This window comes from Maylandia zebra, linkage group LG20 (genome assembly GCF_041146795.1).
Source record: "Maylandia zebra isolate NMK-2024a linkage group LG20, Mzebra_GT3a, whole genome shotgun sequence".
Classification (NCBI taxonomy): domain Eukaryota; kingdom Metazoa; phylum Chordata; class Actinopteri; order Cichliformes; family Cichlidae; genus Maylandia; species Maylandia zebra.
This window is the reverse complement of record NC_135186.1, coordinates 33616236-33643766: the sequence shown is the minus strand read 5'-3', so window position 1 is coordinate 33643766 and position 27531 is coordinate 33616236. Positions and strand designations below refer to the sequence as shown.

At 42.2% G+C, this 27531-nt stretch overlaps 1 protein-coding gene across 1 annotated transcript in view; it reads left to right on the top strand.

Moving 5' to 3' along the window:
• The first annotated feature begins 374 nt into the window (after positions 1-374).
• xkr7b (XK, Kell blood group complex subunit-related family, member 7b) overlaps positions 375-27531 on the top strand; it is a 133896-nt gene continuing 106739 nt past the window's right edge. Inside the window, exon 1 of the mRNA XM_004568132.4 lies at positions 375-1024. Within this exon, the coding sequence (XP_004568189.2) occupies positions 426-1024 (599 nt within the window). The 5' untranslated portion in view covers positions 375-425. The remainder of the gene's footprint in view (positions 1025-27531) is intronic.

The following is a 27531-nucleotide window of genomic DNA, read 5'->3' as shown; positions in this document are numbered from 1 at the left end:
TGAAGGCAGATTGAATGTGCATAAAAACGCTGAGTCCTTCACTGACAGTAGCCAGCTAAGTCGTTAACTCATATGGTGCATGCAAAATTACCTTAATGTGAGTGTAACATGTGCGCTGGTGGTGCGGAGGTAGGGCAGATTCGATAATAGGTTTAAAAGCACAACCCCGCAGGTCGTAATTATTTGCGGGACTGTCTGCCTGCACGCTGGATGTCCCGAAAACATCGCGCTGGTGTCACGGTGTTAAAAGCGCTCTTAGTAATGATGCCTCGCAATTAATTGGCTGATGATGAGGCTAGTTATGATGTAATCTCTCACACTCTCTCCTGCAAACAGCCAGCCCCCTCCCTTCTCCCTCGCTTTCTCTCACTCTCTCTCCCGTTTCCCCACCTCTTTCTCTGTCTTTCTCTCCTATCCTAACCAACATGGCCGCTAAGTCGGATGGAGCAGCGGTGTCTGTGGAAGATGACAACACGCCCAGGAGCCTCTCGGAGCCGGGGAACCCCGCCGCCCGGCCCCGCTGCACCGCCGCCGGCGGGAAGCCCTACACCCTGCTGGACTGCTGCTGGGTGCTCTGCGCCCTGCTCGTCTTTTTCTCCGACGGCGCGACCGACCTGTGGCTGGCTGCCGACTACTACCTGAGAGGCGAAAACTGGTGGTTCGGCTTGACGCTCGTCTTTGTCGTGGTGCCCTCGGCTGTCGTGCAGGTGCTGAGTTTCAGGTGGTTCGTGTACGACTACGCGGAGCTGAGCGGCGGGGAAGGAGGAGCAGCGAGCTGCAGCGGGAGCGGAACAGCGGCAGGCGGAGCAGCCGCGGCGGGAGACGGCACTCTAAGCACCAAGGACAGCGACCAGCGCGGCGGGAGCGCGGTGGCGGTGAACGCCGCGAATGTTACACCGGTGTACGCGTCCTCTGCCCCGCCAGCGACGGCGGGGAGAGTCGGGACCCCCTGGAGGTGCTGCACCGTCTGTATGTGGGTCTTTCAGACCGTGCTTCACGTCCTGCACCTGGGGCAAGTGTGGAGGTAGGACCGCTGGAGTGGCGTGGAGTACGAGAGGGGCGTGCTTGCGTGCATGTGCGCGCGTGTGTGTGTGCAAAGCGCACTTCTGTGTGCGTAATATGTGCGCTGGCAATGCGTTCTCAACGCTATCCTGCACGGAGATCTCCATGTGTGTGCCAGAAAGTGTGTCTGTGTGTTTAGGCTCTCGATGTGTGTGTGCGCGCGCGTCATCGCATGTGCATGTGTCCGAAATGTTCCCTCTCTCTTCCATGTGCAGAAATAAACGAAGACAGCGCGACTCCTTCCTCCAAAGCTGCCGTGTAGTACCCACGTTCACGCACAACTTTAAACAGTCGTAAAAAATGCGATGAGCTCCCCTGAACTGAACCTTTTGGTCCACCTGCCACTCCAGTCCCGTCTGTGACAGCAGCTGCACGGCTGCATACAGCTCCAACATGTAGTTTCTGCCCCCCCGATGCCTCCGACTGTCATGGTCCTGATATGTTGACAGGAACATTATCAAGGCGCTGTGGTTTAGACCTCGCTGCTGCTCTCCTCTGGCTGCTTGTCATGTCAGTGATTTCCACACTGGATCTTTTCCCCCTTCTTTTACAAGCAGAGTAGTTTGGGATGGTTAAAATGTATGGGCTGAATCTTTAAACGAGCATTCCCACAACACATTTCAAACTGATTTCCTTTCCTGTTACATTAACTCTGTTAGACTTTACCCATCATGCACCAAAAGTCCATTTATGTTGAAAAATCTGGTTAACCAGTCAAAAGAAGTTTGAAAGTAAAAGTGAAAGATGAAACATAGATATTATACCAGAAAGAACTCTAAACCTCACATCCAACCTTGTTGTAGAATTTATATATTTTAAACACAGCATTTGATTGACTGTGTAGCTTCTCAGTCATCCAGCCCATGGTAGTCTTAGGAGTTTGGAGCATTAATAGTGGGCACAGCATCCACCAGGGTTTAAATACCTGGGAGTCTGCACGTTATTAGTTTTAGAACTGAAGAAGCCTCTTGGATCAGAGGTTAAACACCTTCACCAAACCTAAAGAAGTCGAGTCGCCTTCTTTGTAAACTCCTTTTTTCGACCAATCAGACAGCTACAGTTTTTTTCACTGTGGCTACACAGACTAGTTTTACAAAACAGCATTTTTTAAACTATAAAAAAATTATTTATAAATGTTCATATATCTGTATGTAAATCAAGTTTGGGGTTGGGTCTCTTTGAGCGTTGGATGGTGAGCTTATTCGCACGTGCCTGGACAGTCAAAACCTGAAACATGGAGTCACACTGCCTCACAGGACGCTCCGGGTTACAGTCTGATGGTTGGCTGAGGAGTCTGCAGATGTGCTGAGAAAGAAGAGGTGTCTTTTCACTTTTAACTAAATTTAGAAGTGAAGGCGTGTCTTTTCACTGACCCGAAAAGACGTCTTTTCACCTCTCGCTCTTCAAATCTCGACGTACTCGAGACATCTGACAAAGTCGTCTTTTCAAGAAGTTTTTGCTGGGTGCAAAAGGGTTGACTCGAATATGAAAGTTTCACATAACCCAAATCTCTAGAAATGAAAGACTTTTTTTTTTGTTAGACAACGTGAAGCACTGTGTATATAATACATCAGACTCACACATGAAGTTGTGTGTTCATTTCAAATGTGAAAAAACATTATGAAACAAGTTTTTGTGAACGCTGCCAGAGTCAAAATGAAATATATTCTAATTACAACATAAGACATTTAGATGTTTACAAATTTATGTGTGGTGACAATTACAAAGTGCTGTAATCAAGTAACCCAGTTGTATTGCCACATATTTATCAAGTCAGGCAAAGTACAATAAATAAAAACAGTGACAAACAGATGAAAATACAAAAAACAATTACAAATAAATGTGTAGGGAAAAGTCTGAAAAAGACATAAAAGACATTTTCCTTCTTTAATGTTTTACAGATAATCATAAAACATCACAGATTAAACTCTGGACTCTTCAAACCTCTAAGCTGCTGATAACTGGACTAAAGCACCTTCCTGTAGCTCTGCCACAACCAGCTCAACCATTACCAGTTAGTAGAGTAGAAGGAACTTTTTTACTATAACATTTTAATTCAGTTCAGTTGAATTAAACTCGATTACACTCACGTAATTGCAGTCACCTCTAGGCACTGCATAATTAAGGTTATATTATTATATTGTAAGGTCCCTGGGCAAGATACTGAACCCAGGTTCCTTTAGATGCGATCGCTGGAGTGTGGATGTGTGTGGCTGTTGTGAAAAAGCACTTGTGTGAATGAGACATGCTGCTAAAAGTACTCTGAGTGCTCGAGTAAAAAAGCAGTAGATAAGCTCCAGTCCATTTATCGTGCGTCTCATTTGAGGTGCATGTCTCTCAAGCAGCCTTTTAAATATAGCATAATCCTTTACTTAATGCAGCACACCACAAAACACAAAAGTATCTAAGTATAAAATACAGGAGCCAAAGAAAACCTGAAGTCAGTTCTTTTTTAGTGGTCAGACCACCAGGGCATCTGCTCCACCACCAAATCCATATGGCTCTGAAGCTCTATGGTGCCTCCTGCAGGTAGTGCGCCCACAGGAGGGAGAGCCCATGTTGCTTCTTTGGGCTGTGCCCGGCTGGACCCCACGTGCTAAGCCCCAGCTACCAGGCACTCTCCCTCAAACACCTCCCCCCAGGCGTGGCTACCTCGGTAACCCTCTCCTGGTACCTTGGTCCCTTTGTAATTTTACTCATCCTAGAGGTGTCTGAATGGCTCTCTTTCTGTTTTTTTTAAACATATGTTTCCACTGTCAGACCAACAGACCCAGAGCTATGTGAGCATGCAGCACAATTATTCTCAGTGCTTTGAGGGTCCGCCTGAGCATTAAGCCCGCATCAGTGTACAACTCTCAGCTCGAGGTCAACACAAAAACACGAAGCCAGCACCATTATCACAAGTTAATTGTTTACCATGTTGATTCTCAAGAAGGAAGTGCACTAAACTGTTAAAGTGAAACAAAAATCCTGCAGAAATTGCCTTGAAATACCAGCAGTCCTAACCCGCATGCTTCCCTCATAATTACTGCAGCCATTAGAGACGCCAGTCACACTAGGAAGTAATTATGGGTCATAATAACCCGCTTAACTGGTTACCAGTGGGATCTCTCTTTTTTTTAATAGTAGAACCTGTTTACCGACTCCAGAGCAACTCGTATCATCTGTTCCAAGAGCAGTAAGTAACACTGGCCAGATAAATCGAGGCGAATAAAAAGGAGAGACTGAAGGGAAAGCAAAGACCTGAGGGTGAAGCAAGTTACAGTCAAAACACCAGCTGGATCGAGACATGACTGAGATGATAGAAAAAATATCCTGAAGTCAGACCCAAGACTTGAATAGTGTAGTAAAAACCCAAAAAACATTTGTTTGCAACAAAGAAAGATTTAAAAGAAGCGCACAAACACTCGCTGCATTGTTCTACAGAAAAGCGTCTCAGTTGTGCAACAATGAAAAATGATATTTTCCAGCAACAATAAGGCTGACAATTCAACAGAGCAATTTTTTGCTTGTTCTTGTTGCATAATTTATTTCAGCTTTCAGGAAAACAAACTGAAATTTGTACACGACGAGCGGCCTGTGCCTTTGATTTACTCCCATATAACAAAAATCTGACACTTTGAAGAACCGGACCAGTGTCTTATTCAAAGACACATTTTATTGTGACTGCATAATTTCCAAAAAGATTGAAAATAGCTTCTTAGATTTTCACTGAGCAGAAAGGTCCGCTAACTCAGACGGGCCGACTGAATCATCCTTTAGGCGAGGGCGGTGGGCGGCAGCTCGCCTCCGAACCTCTGTAGACAAACACGGAAAAACACGAGATTAAATGGAGATTCACAGAACATCAACTATTTCAGGGGAAAAAAAGAGCATGCGGGAATTCATATGAGTATAATTACATGCAGACTCCGTAATGAAGCGCATTAATGAACAACAATAAGATGCTGAGAGCTGGAGAATGAGAATAAGTTTGTTTTAATGGGGTAGTTGCTGCCGGGAGAGTCGGGCTGGGCTCAGACTGTCGATGACTCGACTCTGACTGCAGGTTTACGTTTGAGAAGCTGAGATTTCTTCAAGGCGGAAGTGAATTCAAGATGTTTTCCCTCCAGTGTGATTATTAGGATTTGATTATTGCAGTATGAAACCTAACGTATGCCTGTGAAATGCATTTTGATAGAATGAAAGTCAACATCGCAGGCATTCTGGGGGAAAGCTGATGAAATTACACAGGCAGGCTGAAGTTTGGCTTTGGCAGCAGATAATAGGCCGCAAGTAACATTCATTGTCCAAATAACACACAGGAGCTCGCAGGTATTTGGGACATTTACACCAGTTTGCCTTTTCACTGCTCATTATGATTTCCTTCACTACACAAATGCAACTTTTATCTCTTTCTGTGAAAATGAAAGATTAAAAAACAGTCAGGTGAAAAATATTTGTTTATTGTCTTCATAGCCAGTGGTCAGATTTGAATGGATCGTGATATTGTTGTGATATTATTGTAGCGGTCTCAGAAAAAAAGATGTTAGAGTTTGTTTGGATGGTTGAATGTGCAAAGTGTCTGACAACCTGTTAGCTACACTCATAACCTCGATGACAGTCTGTACATTTGCCCGTTTTAGACCACTTATATAAATATGTGGAAAGGCAAGTTAGTGAGTTTGCAGCACACCGGAACACAGCATTAGCAGTTTAAGGGGGGAATCAGTAGGTACCTGCAGGATCATGTGGCACATATATGATTGATGACACCAAAGGGTGTGTCCACATGCATCTACTGTATATATTTTCTGGCTGCTCTCTCTGGGCTTGCCACAGTGGACCATCTCATGAAATCCAAGCATCCTCTTCCCTGTGATCTTCCTCTTTTCCTCCTGCCAGGGAGCTCCATATTCAGCATCCTTTTCCCAATATATCATCCATCTCTCCTCTGCATGTGTCCAAACCATCTCAGTTTGATCATTGGTTTTCTAACTCTGTCTCCATATATATATAATCAGCTGTAATCTTCTCTATCTTCATCACTCTGAATGAAAATCTTAACACTGTCAGTCCTGAATCTTTTTTTAAGCACCACCTTCTCTGAACCGTACATCACAGCGGGCCTTGTTACCACCCTTCCTCTTTTTTCCAGTCCACACCTCCACCTCTCCAGGTTCTCTTGCTCCTGGTCCCTACTCTCACTACACATCACAATGACAGCATATAAGGATAAAGATAACTGTCCTGTTAAAGGCTAAACAAACTAGTGGTTGAGAAACTGTCAGATAGAAATGGTGTGTTTATATATTATTACACGACTACTACGAGCACTTTTTTTGGGGGGGATGTTCAGTATCTTCCCCAAAGTCACTTTGCCTGCAGGAGCTGCAAATCGAACATCCGACATCCCAATTAGTGGAAAACCTGCTCCATGTCTCGAGGAAAAGCTGCCCTAACAATCACAGCCATCCAACAGTTCATCATTATCTTGGTACCGAAGCTTTTCTCAGTCCCTGCTGCGTAAATTAGATTTAGTAAAGTTGACAGACGGTCAGAAGTATCAAATGCATCACTAATCTCTATTTAACCCTCGACACTTTGAGGTGTTCTACTGTGTATAGTTTTAAATTCTGCCTGTTGATAGCGAGCACCATATGAACTCTTTGTACAAGTCGGTTTAATTTCCTCAAACTGCCCTTTATTGAAATTTCTGTGAGAAGTTATGAGCAAACATCTACCTGGTTCTTAGGATTTTATTTTATGAAGCCCAATCAAAGAACAATCCCCAGCTTTGCTGACCTTTATCTTTACTGGTATCGTTTTGTGTTTAACTGTCAGTCGTTAGAGGATGAATCTGTCTAAATGTGTGTAAACACTGATAGAAAGACCGAAGCCAGTTTTAGACATCTTCCTGAATGTCCCTGATCTCACTGTGCAGATGTTTGCAGCAGCACAGTGAAAGCAGAGGCTTTTATTGACCTGAAACATGAGGTGTAGGTCAGGCTGTCATTTACCCGTGGTGTTCAACAACTGTGTGGGGGAAAATCCTTCTTAAGAGATACAGACCGCTATTGACAGCTGCAAGTGCCGGACCAGAACCCACAATGCCTTTCAGTAGAAAGACACGTCAGGTTTGGAATCAAGGTCGACTCACCTTTTCTAAAGTGGAGACTCGGCTGTTTATCTTTTTTCCCTCATCTACATTTATCCTTCCTGCCTTCTTGGGACCTTTTTGTGCCACTGCTATGTGTTAAATGGCTGCCATTTCCACTGTGTTCAGTGGAATATAACCAAACTTGCCACAGGATAGTTTTTACCTGTCAATGTTAATATTCCAGTGTGAATTCCTTAAATCAGCCTAAAATGGCTGAGCAGCAGAAATCCCCACACCCATCACCCTGGGGACCATTTTCTGCCCATTGACTTCCATTATAAACGCTATTTTTCAACCCCAAATTATCATCATATGATTTTATTTTTTCTTCTTTTCTTGGATGTCAATGAAGACTCAGGGCCTTGAAGTTTTAATTTTTAAATTGCAAAAAAAATGCAAAAAAAATAATGGCAGGTCAAAATGTATGTTGGTGCCAATCTTTGGTCCATCTAAAGGCCTACTTATAATGACAATCACATATTACTTCAACTGGTTTTTTGTGGAAATATTTAGTTTCGTTTTTTGGTTTTTGGGGCTTATAACACAGGGCGCTCATGTAATAACACTGGGATTTGAAGGGTTAAAACAACGAAAATATAATTAAAACTTTACATGAATATTTCAGGGAGAAGTAGTTTTACAAGGTTGGCTAATTTAAAGTGGAATAAAATATGGATATATGGTCTTTTTATGGCGTGGCTGAGAATGGTCCCTAGGGTGATGGGTGTGAGTTTTTTAAAGGATGGCAGGAGGGTTAAAATCCAGATGAAAGCAGCAAGGTCACATTTCTTTATCTGGGGGTTTGTTAAAAAGGTTTTCTGAGAACTCCAGGGGATTTCCTACTGAAGCTGGAAAGACGTGAAACACTTTTGCAACAATTTACTCGGATTTTGTATGTTTATGTTTGGAGTTGATCACGAACACTACGAGAGGACTGAAACAGTCATCTTCCTGATAACTGCAGTCAGTGGTACTTACTGCTAAAACCTAACATTGGACTCCCTTTGGTATATTTCACAATGCCTGAAGACTGCCTGTCCCTCAGAGGGCTGTGTGGCAGGCAGACGGCATAAACTCAAAATGCAGCTTCATTGCCGTCCAAAAACCCCACACACGGGAATGAGACCAGGAAAACTAAATACTAGGAATCATGGAGTCAAGGAACACAGAGCAGGGGAGCACACAGCAAAGTGGGATCACATGGCAAAGAGAGACACTGACAATAAATACACAAGGCAGTGAGGCCAGGAAAACAGGTGGGAAACACACAGAGTACAAATCAGGGATAATGAGACAAGTCAAGTTAAACTCAATACAGGAAACAGGCGACCAGAATTGTTTTTAAACAAGTTAAACAGATCGACTCACTCGTGGAGCCTGCCCCAAGTGGCCATTCAAGAAATTGCAGTTATTGACACTTTCAGCCCCAGAGGGTGCTCGTTTATATTCAGTTATGGGCTATATTGTGTCAGTTTTTATGCATATTAGGAGATGTTTCTAAAGTCTCCTGATCGAATTTAGCTGAACAGCTGCAGATGACAGATATATGAATATGTGATGAGTGTTATTTGCTGTTTGTTCATATGCAGTTTGCTCGTTGAATGTCTGAGGTCCTAAATGTTTTGTCCTCAAAGGGAATTTGTGATTTTCTTTCTGATCTTATGCACCTGTCATCAAGAAAAGTGCAGGATATATTTTAAGTGTTGACGGTTTCAAAAGGTACCATCAGACATGAAAAGCCTTGACATTTGTGGACGGACTGACGAAGCATCAGCTCCGGTCCAGCTTTGATTTCAGTGGTCAGCAAGCATTGCAGTTTTTTAGGACGATCCAATCGGTTCCTGTCTGTGCCAGACCGGATCAATCAATCCTAGAGAGAAGTGACTGAATCATTTCCAAATGGACACTCAGCTCAGGTGACTGCTGGCCACGGCTGGACGAACACGGCTGATAATCAGCCCGAGTGACTAACTGGCAGCCGCAGTGTAGCTCAATACGCTGAATCATTCAAATCTGTGTGTGTGAGCGTTCGAGGAGGGGCTGCCTCACTGTTCATTCACAAATGAAGTGACTCACAGTGATTATTGCTCTTACTTTTCATTTTAATTTCAGGGTCTGTCACTCAGAGACTCCCCATTGGTTGGAGAGGGTAACAAGAGAAGAAGAGTGTCAATAAAAGATGTTAGCAGGGCCAGCTGTCGGGTCTTTTGCTTTGTAATCTGTGGCCTTCTGTGTACTTGTGAAAAAATGAGTTGGCATTTTTCAGACCCCAAAGCTATTTGCCAACCTTTCATTCACGCAAGTGGAAGCAGATAAAGTGTTTCAGGCTTCGTGTCCTCCTGTTCTTTTAGTGTTTATCTTAACATCGCCTTATTTAACGAAGCCCTTCAACGCCGATCAGCGATCTTCCCCAAACCTGAGCTGTTGCTGAGCCGAACGTGGCGACCCTCTTAAAGAAGCGTGCGTTGGTGCGGTACTTTCTCTTCCAATCTTTGCTTTCACAGTTGTGAGTTTTGATTCGCAGCTGAGGCCCAGTGTTGTAATAATTCCTCCTACAAACTCAAATTCTAAGCAGGTTTTGATTTTGCTCTGTGTGCTGAGTACCGCAGTTCTTGGACAAAGCATCATAACGAGAGTCAGCATGTATAGAAAATCAGCCTGATTTTTAAATTGGCTTTAAATGGTCGTAGTCGTGCCACAGAAGAAAAACCTCATTTCTTTTATAGCTCACAGCTAGAAATATTTAAATATTGCTGTGGGTGGTGGTGAGATCTCAGAAAAAGTTTAATCTTTAAAAACGTTTAAGTTCTTCAAAACACAGGGCTGATTTTCAGCTTTTAAGAAAGGGTCAGTGAGAGGCATGTGTTTGCTATGTATATATAGCTGTGTTATGAAATGAAATTTAAAATATTAGAGGTATAATCAGCTCTCTCTTGGACAGAAGTTTACTTCAGGAGCAAATCAAAGAGAGCAGAGTGACCCGGTCATCTGGTTGGTAGGAAACTAAGGATGGGAAGTGCTGGTGCTCGCCAGCCAGCAACAAATGAATGATAAAAACAACCAGTATATCAATTGCAGATGGTGTTTTCTTTGAAAAAGGATAATAAAAATAAAAGAAATGCTACAATGAATCACCATTAATAATTAGGAGGGCTGCCTTAATAAACTCTATGAGGAAAAAATAAAAATAATATACGACGTAAAAGATTTCATCTGAGTCCTTTCTGGTCTGTGTTCTTCCTCCACACGCAATCTGTCTTGGCATAAATGCGTGGGAACCTACACTACTCATCTTTCCAAAAATGGGAGCTTTTGAGCTAAAACTGGTCCACTGTGGAGAATTTGTTTTTAACGTAAACCCCTAAGGAATTAAGAGGAGCACAAACTGGGGCTGAAAGATGAGAGATGTTCATGGAGCTGATTGAACATATGTTTTTTGTTCCAAATAAATAATATGGTATAATGATTTAATTTAATATAATTTAATAACATTTCACTGCAGACAATGACGGCATTTCTGACATGTCATGAACAGGAGTTATTATGTAGGCAGGTTGCAAAGCAGCTTACAGCCTACAGGCATGGGCAGGACAGCTGAATGTTTAGGAGATGACCTAAGTGGAGCTATCAGCTGATGTGAGCTGGTATTAAAATAAGCTGCTGTCAGATCTTGCAGTGGGATTGCAGTTGAGCTCGACTGCATGAAGTAATATTACACACAAACAGAAATGAATGAATAAAAATAATAATTTGTAGAAACACGCATTTGCATGTTGTCCTCCTACTTCAGTGTTTAATCACAGCCGAGAAGAACTTCATTTAACCTGTGATAAGAAGAATTTTTCTGACTTACTACTGTATGTTTTGACAGCATGTTCACACCAGTTTCGACTATAAAGAAAATATCCTTTATTTAACTTCAAGAAAACCTGAAGGTTCTCAGGATTCTCCGCATCTGCAAGTCTTTCAGGTTCAGTCTCAGTTTCTTTGTCTGATCTGTGATTTAAAGGAAGTTTTGAGGTCTCTTGCTATTCCTTGACCCACTAAAAGAACATGACTTGAAGTGATAGCTCTTCTGTTGTTTGAAGCTTCTGATATGCTGATTGGATGGTAAACAAGAAATAGCAGCTGTTTCTTTCATTTCTGCTGAGACAGAGAGAGACGGGGCAATTTAAGACAATGTGCTGTCATGTAAATTTAAGCCTGTGTCGCCATAAATATCATATGGATTAGACAGCTGGAGCTCTGTTTTACTCTTTTAGCCTTCTCTGGGGGTTTCCTCTGTAAAGTCATTTCCTCTGACAGCGCTGGAATTATTTCTATTTTTTCACAGCTTTTCTGCATTTTCTTTTGCCCTTAGGGCGTGATCCTGCAGCATCCAGCGGCCTGTAGGGAAAAGAACTAGAGAACCATGAAAGTCAGGCTGAAATGCAGCCCAACAGATGGACGTAATGATAGAATTAGAAAAAGTCAAATGGCTCCTTTTAAGCAGCTGTTTTGTCTCTGGCATCAGAACCTGCACAGGAGTGTTTTAAGAAGTACAAACCACACATTTGGAAACACGATCTCGATCTCAGATCTGTGGCTCAACTCAAGTGAACATTTCTCTACTGAAAATACGATTGAAACCCTCGAGTAAAAGATTTTCCTGATTTTGCCAGTTTGTTTCTATGAAATTCACAGGCACTGTTTCTATGGGAAAATATCTGCATAAAATATGGTTTAGGTTAGCCAGTGAACCTTACTAAGCTTAATCCTCCAGTGTCAGCTGCTGATTTCAGGACATCATTTTAATATGGGCTCCACTAAAAATCACGTCCTAAACAGTGTCAACACAAAACACCTTAAGCCTCTAACACCAAGTGTATCATGTTAGACGAGTAGGGCTGTTCGATATAACGATATAAAACGTCTATCGTTTGTTTTGTGGTGTCACAAAATAAACTGTTTACAGCAATGTTTTTAATCGTTTTGATGGTCACTGTCACTTTCTCTTATAATTAAAAATAACCACACTACAGACAGACAAGCGACTGCTTTTATGCGTTGTCGTTAGCAACGTGGCTCCGCCATCCACTTGTTTTCCACATAAACCTTTCACAATAAAGCTGAAGAGCCTGTTGAGATTTTTCAAAATAAAATAAATCACGTTAAATAGTATGCAGAGTGTTTACCGATGAGAAGAGAAAAAGAGCCGTCAGGTGCTTAAAAATAAACCTTAGAAAACGCTTTTCCTGGCAGCACGCCGTGTAATAAATACTGACAAAGAAAATGGCGTCGCTACATGCATCAGTCAAAACTCTCGACTCCAGGCGTGCGACGCCCAGCTGCAAACGCTTCACGCAAGTCGAGCTGGCCGAGATTCACAGAATCTACAGAAAATGTAACACTTTTGTGATTTATATCGTTGTCGGGACGATAAATGTCTTATATCGGGATATGAGATTTTGGTCATATCGCACAGCCCTGTGCATGAGTTTTTCAGACCTCGACATCATCAGTGTGGTTTTTCAATGCTAACCCGCTTATATGTTTTTATTTGTTTAAGATAAACTGTGAGGAAATAAACTCAAGAAAATACTGGATACAGCAAAAACTGATACAAATTAATTTTTTAATTATTTGTTTTCCTGTTTATATCATGTAAAAACGCAGATATCATAATCTGTTTTTCCCGTTTCTGCACAAACTTCCATACGAGGTATATGTCATTCGGCTGTAGCAGTCTAGCCAGAAGCCTTTATTGAAGTGAGACACATCGTCCTGGGCTAACATGCACGGCAAACTGTGAGCTGATTGGCCAGGCTTTGCTGTTGATTGTGATGTGATAACTGCAGGCTGGTTTTTAAATGTTTGCATGCACAAACTGGTTTCCGTCACGGTGGTCAGCAGCAGCTGAAGGAAGGCACCGAATTTCAAAACATGTTTCTTTAAGAATTTAGAGTCCCAGGACTATGAATGCGCGTAGGTTGATGTAAAATTTAATAGAGTTATTGATTATGAATAAAAATGTGCCTGGAGGGAAGTTTTGATGATCCACAGCCTTCTGCGTGCCTGTCTGTCCGTCTCCCTCTCAGTCCGTGTCTCTGACGGATGCTCTGTCTCTCTGTATGCTTTCCTGTCTGTCGGTCCGTCACACTGTGCTGAATAATTCACTACAGCCCTTGAGGGAGCTGCCAATCACATTTCCAGTGTCTGTGTATGTATGTGTCAAGAGATCTTGCATTTCCTGATAGGTGCCCCTGTCACCCGATCCCCCTCTGTCACTTGCAGTCCTCCCTTTCTCTCTTCACGCTGTTTCTGCTTTAACTTTTAATTGTTCCCCTAAAATCCACACAGATGGGGGAAGAAGCTGGGCGAGGGGTTGCATTTAAAGTTCACAAGATCTTACACATGTTTCTCACCCCTCCCTAATCGTCCTCCGAGTGTGTTTGCATATCTGGGACAGCGCATGTAGTTAGCGCATGCTCTGTGAGCGCGTGCTGCGGCGATGCATGCCGTTACCGTGTGCTCTGCAGGTATGGATGCATGAAGAATATGTATGTATGATGAATTCTGATGTTAAATGAAAGCATGCTCACAAACACACTGTATACCATCTCTCATATAAATATATTTACATCACTAATTCTGCAACCAGCTAACGTCTCCTCACTTTCAAACCAAACCTGCACGCTCTTATTGACGGATTCTGACATCCCAGCAGCGGCGAGGAAATATCAAAGGAATTACAAATAGCAGCTTACATGCTGCACTTAATTTATTTGTTGTTTGGGCTTTTTTTGATGAACATTTGTGACATGCAACATGTTCATCTGTAACCCTGCAAAGCCACAAGAAGCACTGAGCAGATGAAGGGAGATGCCACGTTAGGGTTGCAGAAGAAGCAGATGATAGATTTATAGCTGAGGGAAATGATCAGTGAAAACAGCCAAAATGTTGAAAAACAATTTTAAACCAAGCAAACCCAGACTTGTGTCCAAAACACACTGAAAATTCAGGCTGGTTGTGTACCTTCTTCAGTGAATAAAACCTCTGTTTTTGTCTGTAATCTCAAGTTTAAAACATTGATGGAAACATTTAATTTGCAAGAATCAGACTGCACAGAAGTGCATGGATATACTGTGGATTTTTATTTCTTAGATGCTGAAAAATAACCGATTTTTTAAAAAAAAACAAAAAAAAAACCCTTTTTAAATCTTAACTTCGTGTAGTCGTTAGTGTTGAAACATGCATAGTCGAGCTTGGTCTCTCCTAAAAACCTAGTATTTCAGTTTTAAACCAACCACTTGCTTTAAAACTGAAACAGCTGCATGTAAAATGTGCACCAGTGTCTCTACTAGTCGGAACCCTGGAGAAGGAAATGTTCAAACATGTATGAAATATTCTAAAGCGGTGTTTTTCATGACCTTTAATAACCCCAACAAATGATTTCTATCCCTTAATCAAACCAGAGATTTCTCCCAAAATTCAGCCCAAGCTTTCAGCCAACAGCATGTTCATATCACCACAACGGGCCTGCTTCCTACTATACAAGTTGTTGGTCCTTTAGCCGAACAGCACAAATTGAAGCCTCTATTTTCAGATTTTTGGTGATTATTCTCAAACCCAGAAGTGACAACATTTGGACAAAAGCGTGGAATGCTAAATTAGCGGCTAATGGGAGGCAGCTTATTTAGCACACTGCATCCATAAACTCTACGAGTGCATCACACAGACACGGAGAGTTGCTAATTAGTGCTAAGTGAAATACAAATAAAATTGAACTCAGCAAAACTGGATCACATATTTCTTGGACAGGCTGTTAATTAACCACACAGCAAGCCATGTTTTGTCAGATAATTGCATATTATTGACCATAAGCACAATTAAGCGCTCCGGCTCAGTGACTGGAACTGGCTGAGGTGATGCCTGTGAGACAGATACCAGCTACAGAGCCTGTTTCAGCATTCCCCTGTCATTCAGAGCGGTCACGCCTTTAGCTTTAATAACTTTAAGCCTTAATGAAATTTGTGAGTTATAAATATGTTCCACCTCCATACATTAGGTGTAGAAACGTAATTGTTTGCAAGCAGGCTGTAAATAAGTTTACATTTTAATATTGAAGTTCATAAGAAACAACTAATGTTTGGAGCGTTCCTCAAGTGGCGAGATGAGGAACTGCAGTTTGCTGCATGTGTTTCAGGAAGAAGTAGACGGGTTATTTGAGATTGTAGGGACAAACTAGCAGGATGATAATTTCACTGCTGGACTTATTTACATTTTTGGTCAGAAGAAAAACAACAAAAATAAGGATATATAGGTACAACAGATGTCAAATTCACATTATTGCAATTCTTTATGACCGAATCGACCGCAGAGTTCAGTGTAATAACGTCGCGGGCAGAGTTTTCAGCTTACTGAACAGTGAACCATCTCACTGCTTGCTCTGAGCCTCAGAGCTGCTGTAATGACCCAGTTTCTCCTCAGGGATCACAAAAGTTCATCTAGTTTTACAGCCTTTTGCTGTAAATTAACGGCTCAGCCAGAATATCTCCACTTTAGTGTTTGAATAAGATCTTTATCGGCTGATAGACTGGGAAAGGCAGACTGTATCTTTTTTTTCTTCTTTTTTTGCAAGACACTGGAGGGTTTATAGTTTGATTCAGTTTAAGCCCGACTGTTGGGGAGTACACGTCTCCCTTGTGAGCTTTATGGCTGCATCAACAAGCCTTGCTTAGCGGCCTTTAATCTTTCTGACCAATGCTTGGACTCTGTTGGTGAACACTTAAAACAGTATATATCTCAAAGGCAATTCCTTTAATCTGCTTCACACTGGGTTACATTTTTTTAGGATATATACATGTGGAGTAAAGGGAACATTATCACTTGGAATTATGTTCATATTGAACCTAATAATTTACATTTAGCGTCAACATTTAGAGCCAGAAAGAAAAAAACTTGGCATTAGGGCTTCATTTAATCTATGAAATGGAAGTGGAAACCTCAGGGCTGAAAACTGAAGCCAGCATATAAGTGCCAAAAACTGTCCCCCTTATATACTCCCATGTTAAAAATATCGTCCATTAGAGCAGAATAATTTACAGGCCCGAACAAAAAAAAGCTTTGGCCATTTTCCCCTTTGTGACAAGTGATGTGGGTGAATTTTTATGACTCGCCCTCTTGAACTGCAATAAAGCTTAAAGTTAAGAATGCCGATGCAGACGTCTGCAGGTTTCAACGTCACCGCTCTTAAAGTCACTGAACTGGACCTTCTCATTTGTGTTTGCAGTGTTGGTGTCTTATGGAGCCTTTTTAGTGCAAATATCACACTAATGATATTACCTGCACCAACAGGCCATCAAATACGTCAGTCCTCCAGTTTTGTTGAGTGGTTTACATGTAATATATTAATTCCCATATATTTTATGTAAATTATAGTATATTTACAATATAAATCGCCTTGAAGTGACTGTTGTTGTGAAATAATACACCCCAAAACAGGGTGATATCTGCAGGACACTGGCCCTTGAGGCCTGGAGTTCCCCACCCCTGATGTACAGACTATGATGAAAGCATAGACATGAGTGTGGAGGTGCATGTAGCCACAGTGATGTCACCCGTTATGAAACCTCAAGTTCAGCATTGTGACTCTTGGTGTTTTGGTGTTTGGAAACCAAACGTTATGAAGGAGTCTAAGGAGTTTAGAAAGAAATGCGTCTGGACTTCTTTGAGTTGCTTGAAGATGTTTCACCTCTCATCCGAGAAGCTTCTTCAGTTCTAAGGTCAAATGGTGGAGATTTAAACCCAGTGGGAGTTTCCCCCCAAAAGAGGGACAAAGGACCCCCTGATGATCCTCTAATCGCCTGAGCCAAGGTGTGAAAACGGGTGTGGGTCACAATCAGCCAGGGTTTCGGGTGAGCTCATTGTGAAACCTGGCCCCACCCTATCATGTGATTTCCTGAGGTCAGATGGCCCAGGATGTGAGTGGGCGTTAAGGCGTCTGGGAAGGATCTCAAAACTGGATTATAGATGGCAGACAGTTGTTGTGTCGTATGAAGGAGTCTCTTGCGTTGCCCCCTGTTGGCCACTAGAATAAATGCAGATTTAAGGCACTTTTTATGGTTTTATGTTATGTAGTGAAAAGTGATGGAAATTCCCCTTGTAAGCACCAAAATGTAGAATTAGTGAAATTAATTAACATTTCAGAACTGAGTTGACCTTCTTTGATCTCATGATTATCTGTTTTTTTTTTATTTTTTTTTATCCCAAACCGATTAGAGTCATATTTCCTACAGCTGCTGGATGGTTCTCATAAACATGAATATAAGCATGTTTACGCACATGTGTTTTTTGGAAGGAAGAAAAAGAGTGTAATTATTTAACAATACTACATTTTGTTAAACTGAAACGCAGATGTATCATCAGGTAAATAGCAGCTGAACTCCAAATGTCATCAACGAATTACTGAAGCACTAAATTTAGCCATGAGCTCAAAACATCCTCCTGTCCATCTTTTGTTGTCTGCTTGTCGGATCTGCTGTTTTAATGTGAACATCCCTGCTTCTCTTTATTGTGTCAGCGTGGGTTAACCGCCCAAAACCGATGATCGATGCACGGACAAATGGGGGGTTGCATATAGATAAATGGGCGCGTATCTATATATGCAGATAGATGGTGTAATCTGGGACAGGACATGGACTCGGGCCTGCACAGGGTTTGTTAGTTCTTCTCTGCGTGCGCTTCAGTGGTGCATGTTATTAGCGTGTACCCTGCAGGTGCACACACACGCGCACGCACGCACATAGACACACAGATTTTTCTTTCACTTTTGGTCTCTCCCTTTCCTTCGTTCATACAAACACATTCAGACACGTTCTCCTCGAGTGTGTGAACTTTATGTTCAAAGCCCAGAGGAACAGTTGTATCGCTGTGGATTCTAGTTTTCTCTTTCTGAGCTCTCTGAACTCGCACACTCTCTGATCTGTCTCTCCGGATTTTCCTCTGCGCGGCTGTGTGTTCGCGTTCGAGAGGAAAGTCCTCCAAATGTGAGGACCCTTTGTCTTTCCAGAGACCATTTTTGGGCTTCAATCAGTTCCGAATTCAATTTTTGACATTTTATCAAGTTTTCATTTTGCTTCTCATTGAACACTTTAATGACAACAATAATTCTGTTTGTATGCACTGAAGGATTTGCATTTGATGCTGTTATGCTCCCAGGTTAGTAACCACTTTCCTCTCAGAAGCGATGCATTTAGTGTTTTGACTCCATTTAGAAATGGGAAATCTAGCACATGATGCACTTTGTTCTTGTTCAAGCTTTCTTGTGAACCTGCATTCGTCTGGTCTACTCTTGCTAAAGTAACAGAAGAAGAGGAAGGTAAAACTTTTTTTGTCTAAAAATTCTGCCACCAGCTCTCCTTGCTTCTACACTGACATGGCCTCTGATGTTATCCAAAGTTTGCAACTAGCAGTGAAGCTACGTGTTAACTATTCAAGTTAAAACTGAGACATTTTTTAAATATTTGATATTTCTCACTTGGTTCTTAATGATTTGGAAGTGCACAAATACACAACACTGTGAAAGTAGCAACTTTATTTCCTATTGGTTGACTCATGTGGGAGTGGGTTGGTACCTGTAACACTTCATTTCATTTCATTTCATTTCATTTATTTGTTCATTTTCAGGCACAACAAATACCTATATTGAACATAAAATGCACAAAACAAAAAACAAAAATTGCCTGAAAAAGGAGTGGGACGAAGAAAACTCATTAAATCCCACCCCTATACTCACTCATCAACAAAAAAACCCAATAAACTTCCTGCAGCTACGCCCATCATTGCATACAGACCCATCAACAGCCCCGGGCACATACAAGCATCTAAACGGCAGCTCGCAAACAACAATTAGAGCCTTCATAACTGAATACAGAATATATAAATTATAAATTGCACTGACATTAGGAGACACTGAAGGAAACCTGATTCAGGTGGAAAGTTGTGCAATTTTTTTTCAGTCCCGTTATTCAGCTCCTGCTCAAACTGCTGAAGTTCGTAGGTCACGACGCATGGTCTTTTCGACAGTGCGATACCCTCACGAGGGGCGACCAGGATTTCAAACAGGTTTGATTTTCTTGCGACCATACGATTGCTGATCGGGAGCTGGTTGTGAGGTGTTAATTGCTTCTCGTGTATGCTACACAATGTACGACAAGCGATTAAGGTGAAAATCGCCTCAAAATGGGCCAAAAATCGCACCGTGTATGCCCAGCTTTACAAAAACAAATATTTTTTCCATGTTTATTTCTGGAAGTTTCAGGACACAGAGTGACACTGTAACAACTGACAGTTACTTCACATGTGAAAAATATTTCCTCAAGTAAAGTTGGATGAAGTTACTGTACAGCGCACCTGCTGGAATGGTTTAGCCGATCGTGCTGAAGGACAGCGACTTCATACCACGGCAAGGCGTCTGCCCCTTTAACCTGTTCCGTCACCTGATGGATGTTTTTTTATCATCTCATTGATACTTTTCTGCGTTCATAAGAATCCCTACTCCTCCTAGAGCCATTCTGTGACACATGCACACAATGATCTCCTCACCCAAACTGTGCAGCTCACATTCGTTTTACTCAGTGGATTTTATTCTCATTAGTTTATCCAGTACAGCCAAAAGGTTCTGTACTTCACCCATTACAGTCACCCGTGAGTTGTAGATTCTGAGCTACTGTGTGGTTGTTACAGCGGTTAACACATTTGCCTTAAATGTGACCGATCTCCCAGCCTCAGGCCAGTGCTGGTCCCAGTCCTGGATAAATGGGAGGGTTGTACCAGGAAAGGGATCTGGTGTAAAATCTGTGGCAAAGCAAATATGAGGATTCATCCTCTGTGGTGACAGAACAGGAGCAGACACACATGCTATTATACTGTTACTTCATCTCTATAAACAGGTTTGTTGTTTTCCTGCATGCTGTAGAACTATGTCTATAAAATATAGGTGCATTTTCCCATATAACCTAAGTTTAGCCTTTTTCCTCCTTCTGTCACTATAACAGGGGATCATTTTTTCCCCGCTATGACCTTTCCCACTACTGCATGCCCACTAAAGGGATTGTATTCAACATTAACAACTGACTTGAAGACGAATGCTGGCCAAAAGTCATTAATCACCACAGGATTATTGGTGGCTACACTTTAATGCTGTTCTTTGCCTCTGTGCCACACAAACACTGGAAGCCAGATCGCACATCCACAATAAACAAAATCTAAAACATAAATGGAAAAAAACAAAAACATATCACTTCTAAATGAATCATGGCGACTGTCCGTTATTCCCGGGTTGCTACAATATTTCATACCTAGTTTTTGATTTCTCTTTATCGATTGCGTGCTAAATGAGGTAGTCGGTGCAACAAGGCTGTAGGGTAGAGTCGAGCAAAACAGTTAGACTGAAGTCTGTGTGAGCTGAAAAAACAACTTACAGATAAACTTGCTATTCGAGTTCCATACTGATGCCTGTTGGTTTGTTATTCTGTCATCATGCATCAGTATATGAAAGCTTGTCATGGTTTTAAATAATTTGAACAGTTTAATCTAGGGCCGGGCCATATCATACCATTCACAGTAACACCGGTATAAGGTTGGGCAACGATAAGAAAATTAAATATTGCGATAGAATATGGGTAAAACGTGCATGCGCAGTGCCTTTGTTTACATACGCACATCTAGGAAAAAGCATGCCGGCGACGGAGAATGAGAAGAGCGAAAGCGGATCGCTGAATGAAACGGATGAACCAGAATTGGTTTGTAAAAATGCTGCAGCTTCAGTGGTGTGGAACTGGTTTGGCTTTCGTCCGTCAGATACACAACAAAGCACTATTTTTGGTAGAGCATGCTAGCGGGCCGTTCATTATTACCGTGTTTCTTGGAAAATACGGCACACTTAAAATCAATCCTTTGATTTTTCTGAAAATCGACAGTGCCCCTTATAACCCCGTGTGCCTTATGTATGAATTCTGGTTGTGTTTACTCACCTCGAAACGATTTTATGTACACGGCGCTCGAAAATCTGTCAGACGTTTTAGTACGACTTTGCTAAGCTATGAAGCCGCACCGCTTGATGGATTGTCGGAGCATTACGGCTATCGTAGGCAGGAGCCTCGCGGAGTGATGCGTACTGCGCTTCAACATAATATTACCGTATTGTGTGTGTATAACCTCTGTTTAAGTTTTGTGGATATTATACATGGTTATGCTGAGGATATGTCGTCCAGTTTCTACTGGAAATGCATTTTGGTTAAACTGTCAGCAAGGAATTTGCATTTGCACTGTTACATTTTTATATAACTTTAATGCACTTAAAACAGCTGCTTGTTTAAGTGAAAATACATTGATGGGGTTTTTTGCACTAATAAAGTTGCGGAGTTGTAAAGTATTTTGTCTTGTGTCAATTATATCGTCAGTCATATCGTTATCGCCAATTTTCAAATGTATATCATGATAAATGTTTTTGGTCATATCGCCCTGCTCTAGTTTAATCATTATGTAATATGAAAAAGTACAAAATGCTCGCTGATGTGAGGCACATACACGCGGTGCATACACGACTGGAGCGTCTCGGGTTCATTTCAGGCACCATCTCCACACACAGTAACCTTAATCACAGCAGCTTTATCACATTTTGAACCACCGTGTTGCGTTTTCTGGCTAATTGCCCATTGCTCTTGGCCCACTGCGACCTTCTTTTTGTTCAACAGTGGCGCAGACCGAGAAATAATAGAGTTATAATAATACTTTTAAGCTTAACCCGTGCAACCCCAAACCCTCTATTAGAACTCATGAGCTCATGTTACTGAAATAAAACATGAGAGAGATCTGATGTAATGCTACCAGCAACTGCTGTGTTTGGCCCCGAGTCTTTGAGCATCGTCCTAACAGTCTAGACAGCCTCGCTTCACAGAGAAGAAGTTGTATAAAGTGTTGATTTAATTTTGCATATCAACCGTATCATAGTGAAGAATAAAGGAAGCAGAGTATATCTGCTGTAACTGACCTCGGTCTCCTGAGATAATGAATCAGCTGTTGCATCTCGCGGTAGATATTCGCAGACATTTCTCAGCTTTATTGGAGGTAATGTGTTCGGATCTGAATGTAACGGACTGAATGAATGATTTCAAGACAGTGAAAGAGAGTAAAATGGTGACTGTGTTTGACAGAGGCAGACTGTAAAAGATGAACTTAAATATTTAGACACATTTGGAGTATTGATCTAAGAAGAGCGATGCTGACCTGTTAGTTGGTCTTTGACTAAAATATATCTAACTATTACGCAGGAGGTTATGACAGTGTCTCATAAGGGTTTAGCTAATGTTTGTGACGGGGAAGGGACACATAAAAGTTAGCAATGAGTCTCCAGTGACTCTAATTCTTCTTTTTATATGCAACTCTGCTGTCTTGCAGAGAAGTTGTTTTGCTTTGCAGCCTCTGAGAGTTTGATGTAGCAGCACGTGGACCACTTCTCCAACTGCTGCTGGTTTAGAACAACAACTACCGTCACCAGCTGCAGTCGAGGACAGAGACTTTGGAGGATGTTCATGAGAATCTCACTGAGGAAGCAGCTAATGATATTAAGGAGTGCCACAACACTGGTAGAGAACACAGGAGATTGGTATGACTGTGCTAGCAGATTAGCAGCAACTGATCTGTCAAAATAAGAGTGGTTTCCCCCCCAGAGGGACAGACAAATTAAAAACAATGACTCTCCAGTGAAACATCCAATCAAATGTGTGCCATTTGAGGTCCTCAGATGATGAAGATCAGGGAGTTTCCCTGTAGCACCAACTGTTTAGTGGACTTTACAGTAAAATGTTTTGAGATCTGTTGTAAAATTGACAGTGACATCAGGGTTCTCATAAGAGTAAGTAAGTAAGTAAAATTTATTTATATAGCACTTTTTAAGACAAGAAGCTGTTACAAAGTGCTTCACATGGGAACGAAGGCATGTCAAACAAACAATATAGCAATAGAAAGGAAGTATAAAAGCATATCAAACAAAGCAATAGTACACGAACATTACCCAAATGCCTGTCTAAACAGATGTGTTTTAAGCTGTTTTTTAAAAGAAGCCACAGTGTCGATGGTGCGTGGGGGGGGGGTCCATGGAATAGATAGAAGACCACAATCAGTGGATCTAAGAGTCCGCTTTGGAGAGTAGGGTTGGAGGAGCTCCGTGATATAGGTGGGGGCATCACCTTGTAGAGACATAAACGTAAATGTGAGGATTTTAAACTTATATCTATACCCAACCGGAAGCCAGTGCAAGGATTTTAGTATAGGAGTGATATGGGAAAATTTATTACTGTGGGTTAAAAGCCTTGCTGCAGCATTTTAAACCGCTTGGAGCCGATTTAGTGAAGCCTTAGATACACAGGAGAAGAGTGCATTACAATAGTCTAGCCGGGAGGAAATGAAGGTGTGGACAAGCATCTCCAGTTCAGTTGTGGAGACAATAGTCCTGAGTTTGGCAATATTTCTTAAATGAAAAAAGCAGGAGCGGGTCACAGATTTAATATGAGCATTGAAAGACAAAGATTGATCGAAAATTATCCCAAGATTCCGAGCAGTAGTTTTTATCGAGGATGAAAAGGCACCCAGATGTTGACTAATTGGCGCCAGTGTCCGGCAGCCTCGCCTCTGTCAGTGCGCCCCAGGGTGGCTGTGGCTACAATGTAGCTTGCCATCACCAGTGTGTGAATGTGTGCGTGAATGGGTGGATGGATGACTGGATATGTAAAGCGCTTTGGGGTCCTTAGGGACTAGTAAAAGCGCTATATAAATACAGGCCATTTACCATTTACCATTTAATTTGGGGCTTGATATTCTCTGGAGCAAGGATTAAGCACTCGGTCTTGTCTGCGTTCAGCTGCAAAAAACTTTTTGTCATCCAAACATTAATTTCCTTAAGACAGTCCATAAGAGTGGATAGCTTATCTAATTCCCAAGGTTTAAAGGAGATGTATAATTGGATGTCGTCTGCATACAGATGGTAGGAAATATTTTTGAAACCGCTAATGCCATCCATCCATCCATCTTCATCCGCTTTATCCGGGGCCGGGTCGCGGGGGCAGCAGCCTAAGCAAAGAGGCCCAGACCTCCCTCTCCCCAGCCACCTCCTCCAGCTTATCCGGGGGAATACCAAGGCGTTCCCAGGCCAGCCGAGAGATATAATCTCTCCAGCGTGTCCTGGGTCTGCCCCGGGGCCTCCTCCCGGTGGGACATGCCTGGAACACCTCACCCAGGAGGCGCCCAGGTCACCCAGGAGGCGCCCAGGAAACCGCTAATGATCCGGCCTAAATTAAGAATATATAGTGAAAATAACAGGGGGCTTAAAACCGAACCTTGTGGGATTCCACATAGAAACTTAGCCGCATCTGATCGGAAGTTTCCCAATGAAACTAAAAGCGTTCTATCCTCCAGAAATGAGGTGAACCACTTTAGGACAGATCCAGATATCCCTACCATAAGATTTAAGCGCTGGATTAAGATCTGATGGTCAACGGTATCAAAGGCTGAGGTCCAGAAGAACTAGGACTGAGCAATCACCCCTGTCTGCAGCCATCAAGAGGTCATTTGTGACTTTCAGGAGAGCTGTTTCTGTAGAGTGTAACTTTCTAAAACCCGACTGAAATTTATCAAGAATATTATGCTTCTCCAGCGCTTTCTTTACTTGTAGCCAAACGACTTTTTCTAAGATTTTAGAGATAAAAGGAAGTTTTGAGATGGGCCTGAAGCTTGACTGAAGTGTTGGATCCAGGTTAGGCTTTTTCTGCAAAGGTTGAATAACCCCCTGTTTAAAGCACCTGGACACAGAGCCAGATAGCAAGGAACAGTTTATCAGCGTGACTACAGAGGGCCCGATGGTATCAAAAACTTTACAAAATAAATGAGTAGGTAAGACATCAGCTGAACTCGTTGAGGGTTTCAATTGGGTCAGTATTTCCGATAGATCTTTTAAAGAAACTGGGAGGAAAGATTCCAAAATTATGGCGTGTGGAAGATCATGGTTGGTGGGGTTACCTCAGGGAGTTATGTTACCTCTTAGGCAACTAATCTTATCTTGAGATACAGTGAGACGATGCTACTCACTGTATCAAAGACAACTTTAGGATTTCTTTTTCCTACTGCAAGTAGTTGGGAGATATAAGTGGCTCTTGAGTCTTTCACCATGTCATTAAAGGTAGATAATAGTTATTTTAAGTGGAGCTTATTAACCTCAAGTTTTGTGATTTTCCACAGGCGCTCAGTTTCACAGCACATTCGCCTAAAGCTGCAGATAGCTTCTGTGAACCAGGGCGGGCATTTAACAGTGGAGCCTTTCCTGATTTTAAGAGGAGCCACTTTATCTAGACTTTTTTGACATTGCCAGTTGAAGGAGGCCACCTGCTGATCTATATCATCTGTTTCAGATAAATTGTTATCAAACAATTCCATAAATTCTTCTACCACAGAGTCGTTAATAAATCGTGAATGCTTCATATAAACAGAGGGTAGAGTGTCACAGGTAAAAGAGAGATCAAATAAAAGATATTTATGATCACTAATAAAAATGTCTCTGCAATGAACTGGGCCGATATCCAGACCCAGTGATAAAATTAGGTCCAGGGTGTGGCCACCGCTGTGTGTTGGCCCAGTCACATGTTGGGCAAGGTTAGAAGAGTCTAAGAGAGTGAGAAAATTCGTACTGCACACTCCTCGGGATTTCTTACCGTTTGGTATAAACCGTGGGACAATGAGATGGTCACTCACATGGTCTGGGAAAACTGTTCTCAGACACGGCGTCCTGACGAAGCCCGTGCGGGGAAGCCGTGCATTTAGCTGGAGGTCCGTCTTAGCAAAAACATCCAATGTTGAGAGCTCCAAGCAGGACGTTAAATCAGACGTACTCCTATATTTCCGTAATCTCACTTGGATGCCCGCTCTCCTTCCTCGTCTCCTCTGACGGTGATTTGTCCGGGAACGGCGTCTCCGGTTTTTCCCTGACACAGGCAAGCAAGGGACGTAATGGGCAACAGCTGATCGCCCAAAAGGTGGAGGGAAACCTTGAAAATGTTTCCAGGTTTCATCCATAAACTCCATAGTTGATTTAATCTGAAGTAAAGTGTGGCGATCGTAAACACAGGTAGCTGTAATCTCATCCACAGACAGCAGCAGAATAGGTAATGCAACATAAAACAGAAGAACACAGAGTTTGACAGCGGCATTGCTGATCACAGGCGCCAATTCTACAATCTAAATATCAGGAGAGCAAATCAATATGCTTTCAGATGTGTGGCTACATGTTGGTGACCTTTTCCTGGAGGAACAGAAACACTCCAAACAGCCCCAACAATAAGACTTCCTGCCACCAAAACAGCTTTGGTCAGTCTCGGTATGGATGTTGGACCTCTCGGGTGTCCGGTGCTGATTGGTTGTGACTCAGGAGCAAGAGGTCGTCTGCTAATCTGAAGTTCGAGCTGCAGGCCTTCAGCAGGGCCACCTGTGTGTGTATACATGTTTAGACATCTTTCTGAGGACAGAAATTTGGCATGCTACTATATTTGTGGGGGACCAACAGTGTCTTATGGGGACAAAATGCCCGTCTCCACAAGTTTGAAAGCATGTTTGAGGCTCAAAATGTGGTTTTGGTGTCAGAGTTACAATTAGGTTATGGTCAGGATTAGGCATTCATTTTTCATGGTTAGGGTTAGGGTAAGTGGCTAGGGAAAGCATTATGTCAATGAAATGTCCTCACTAAGATATGAAAATGAGTGTGTGTGTGTGTGTGTGTGTGTGTGTGTGTGTGTGTGTGTGTGTGTGTGTGTGTGTGTGTGTGTGCGTGCATGACAGGTAAAAGGCATCTAAAGACAGACGAAATCACTGTGTGTAACTGTGGACTGTAGTGTGCCTGTAAGAGCAGAACAATATCATCATGTATCGTTTACTTCTGTGGTGCATCCTGCAAACGTCAGTCACACTTGATTCTGGTTTGTTTGGAAGTCGGGTCAACACTGTAGACTTGTTGAGTGGTGACAGCAGCTCCTGTATCCTCCGTTTGCACATTTTTAAACTATCTTGAGAATATAATTTATACAAGAGCAAATCAAATCCTTTATTGATAGGCTTTCATATCTTCTTGGCTTTCTGACTGCATCTTCTGATTAATGTTACATTGCAAATAGATTTGTAGAGCAATAACAGTTGCTAACTCGCTAGCTCGAGGTCACTCCATTATCAGCAATCCTGGGCTCATTTAGCACATTAGCAATGTTGAGTTTCTCTTTTTCGTCGGTTATCAAATAAGTGAATACATA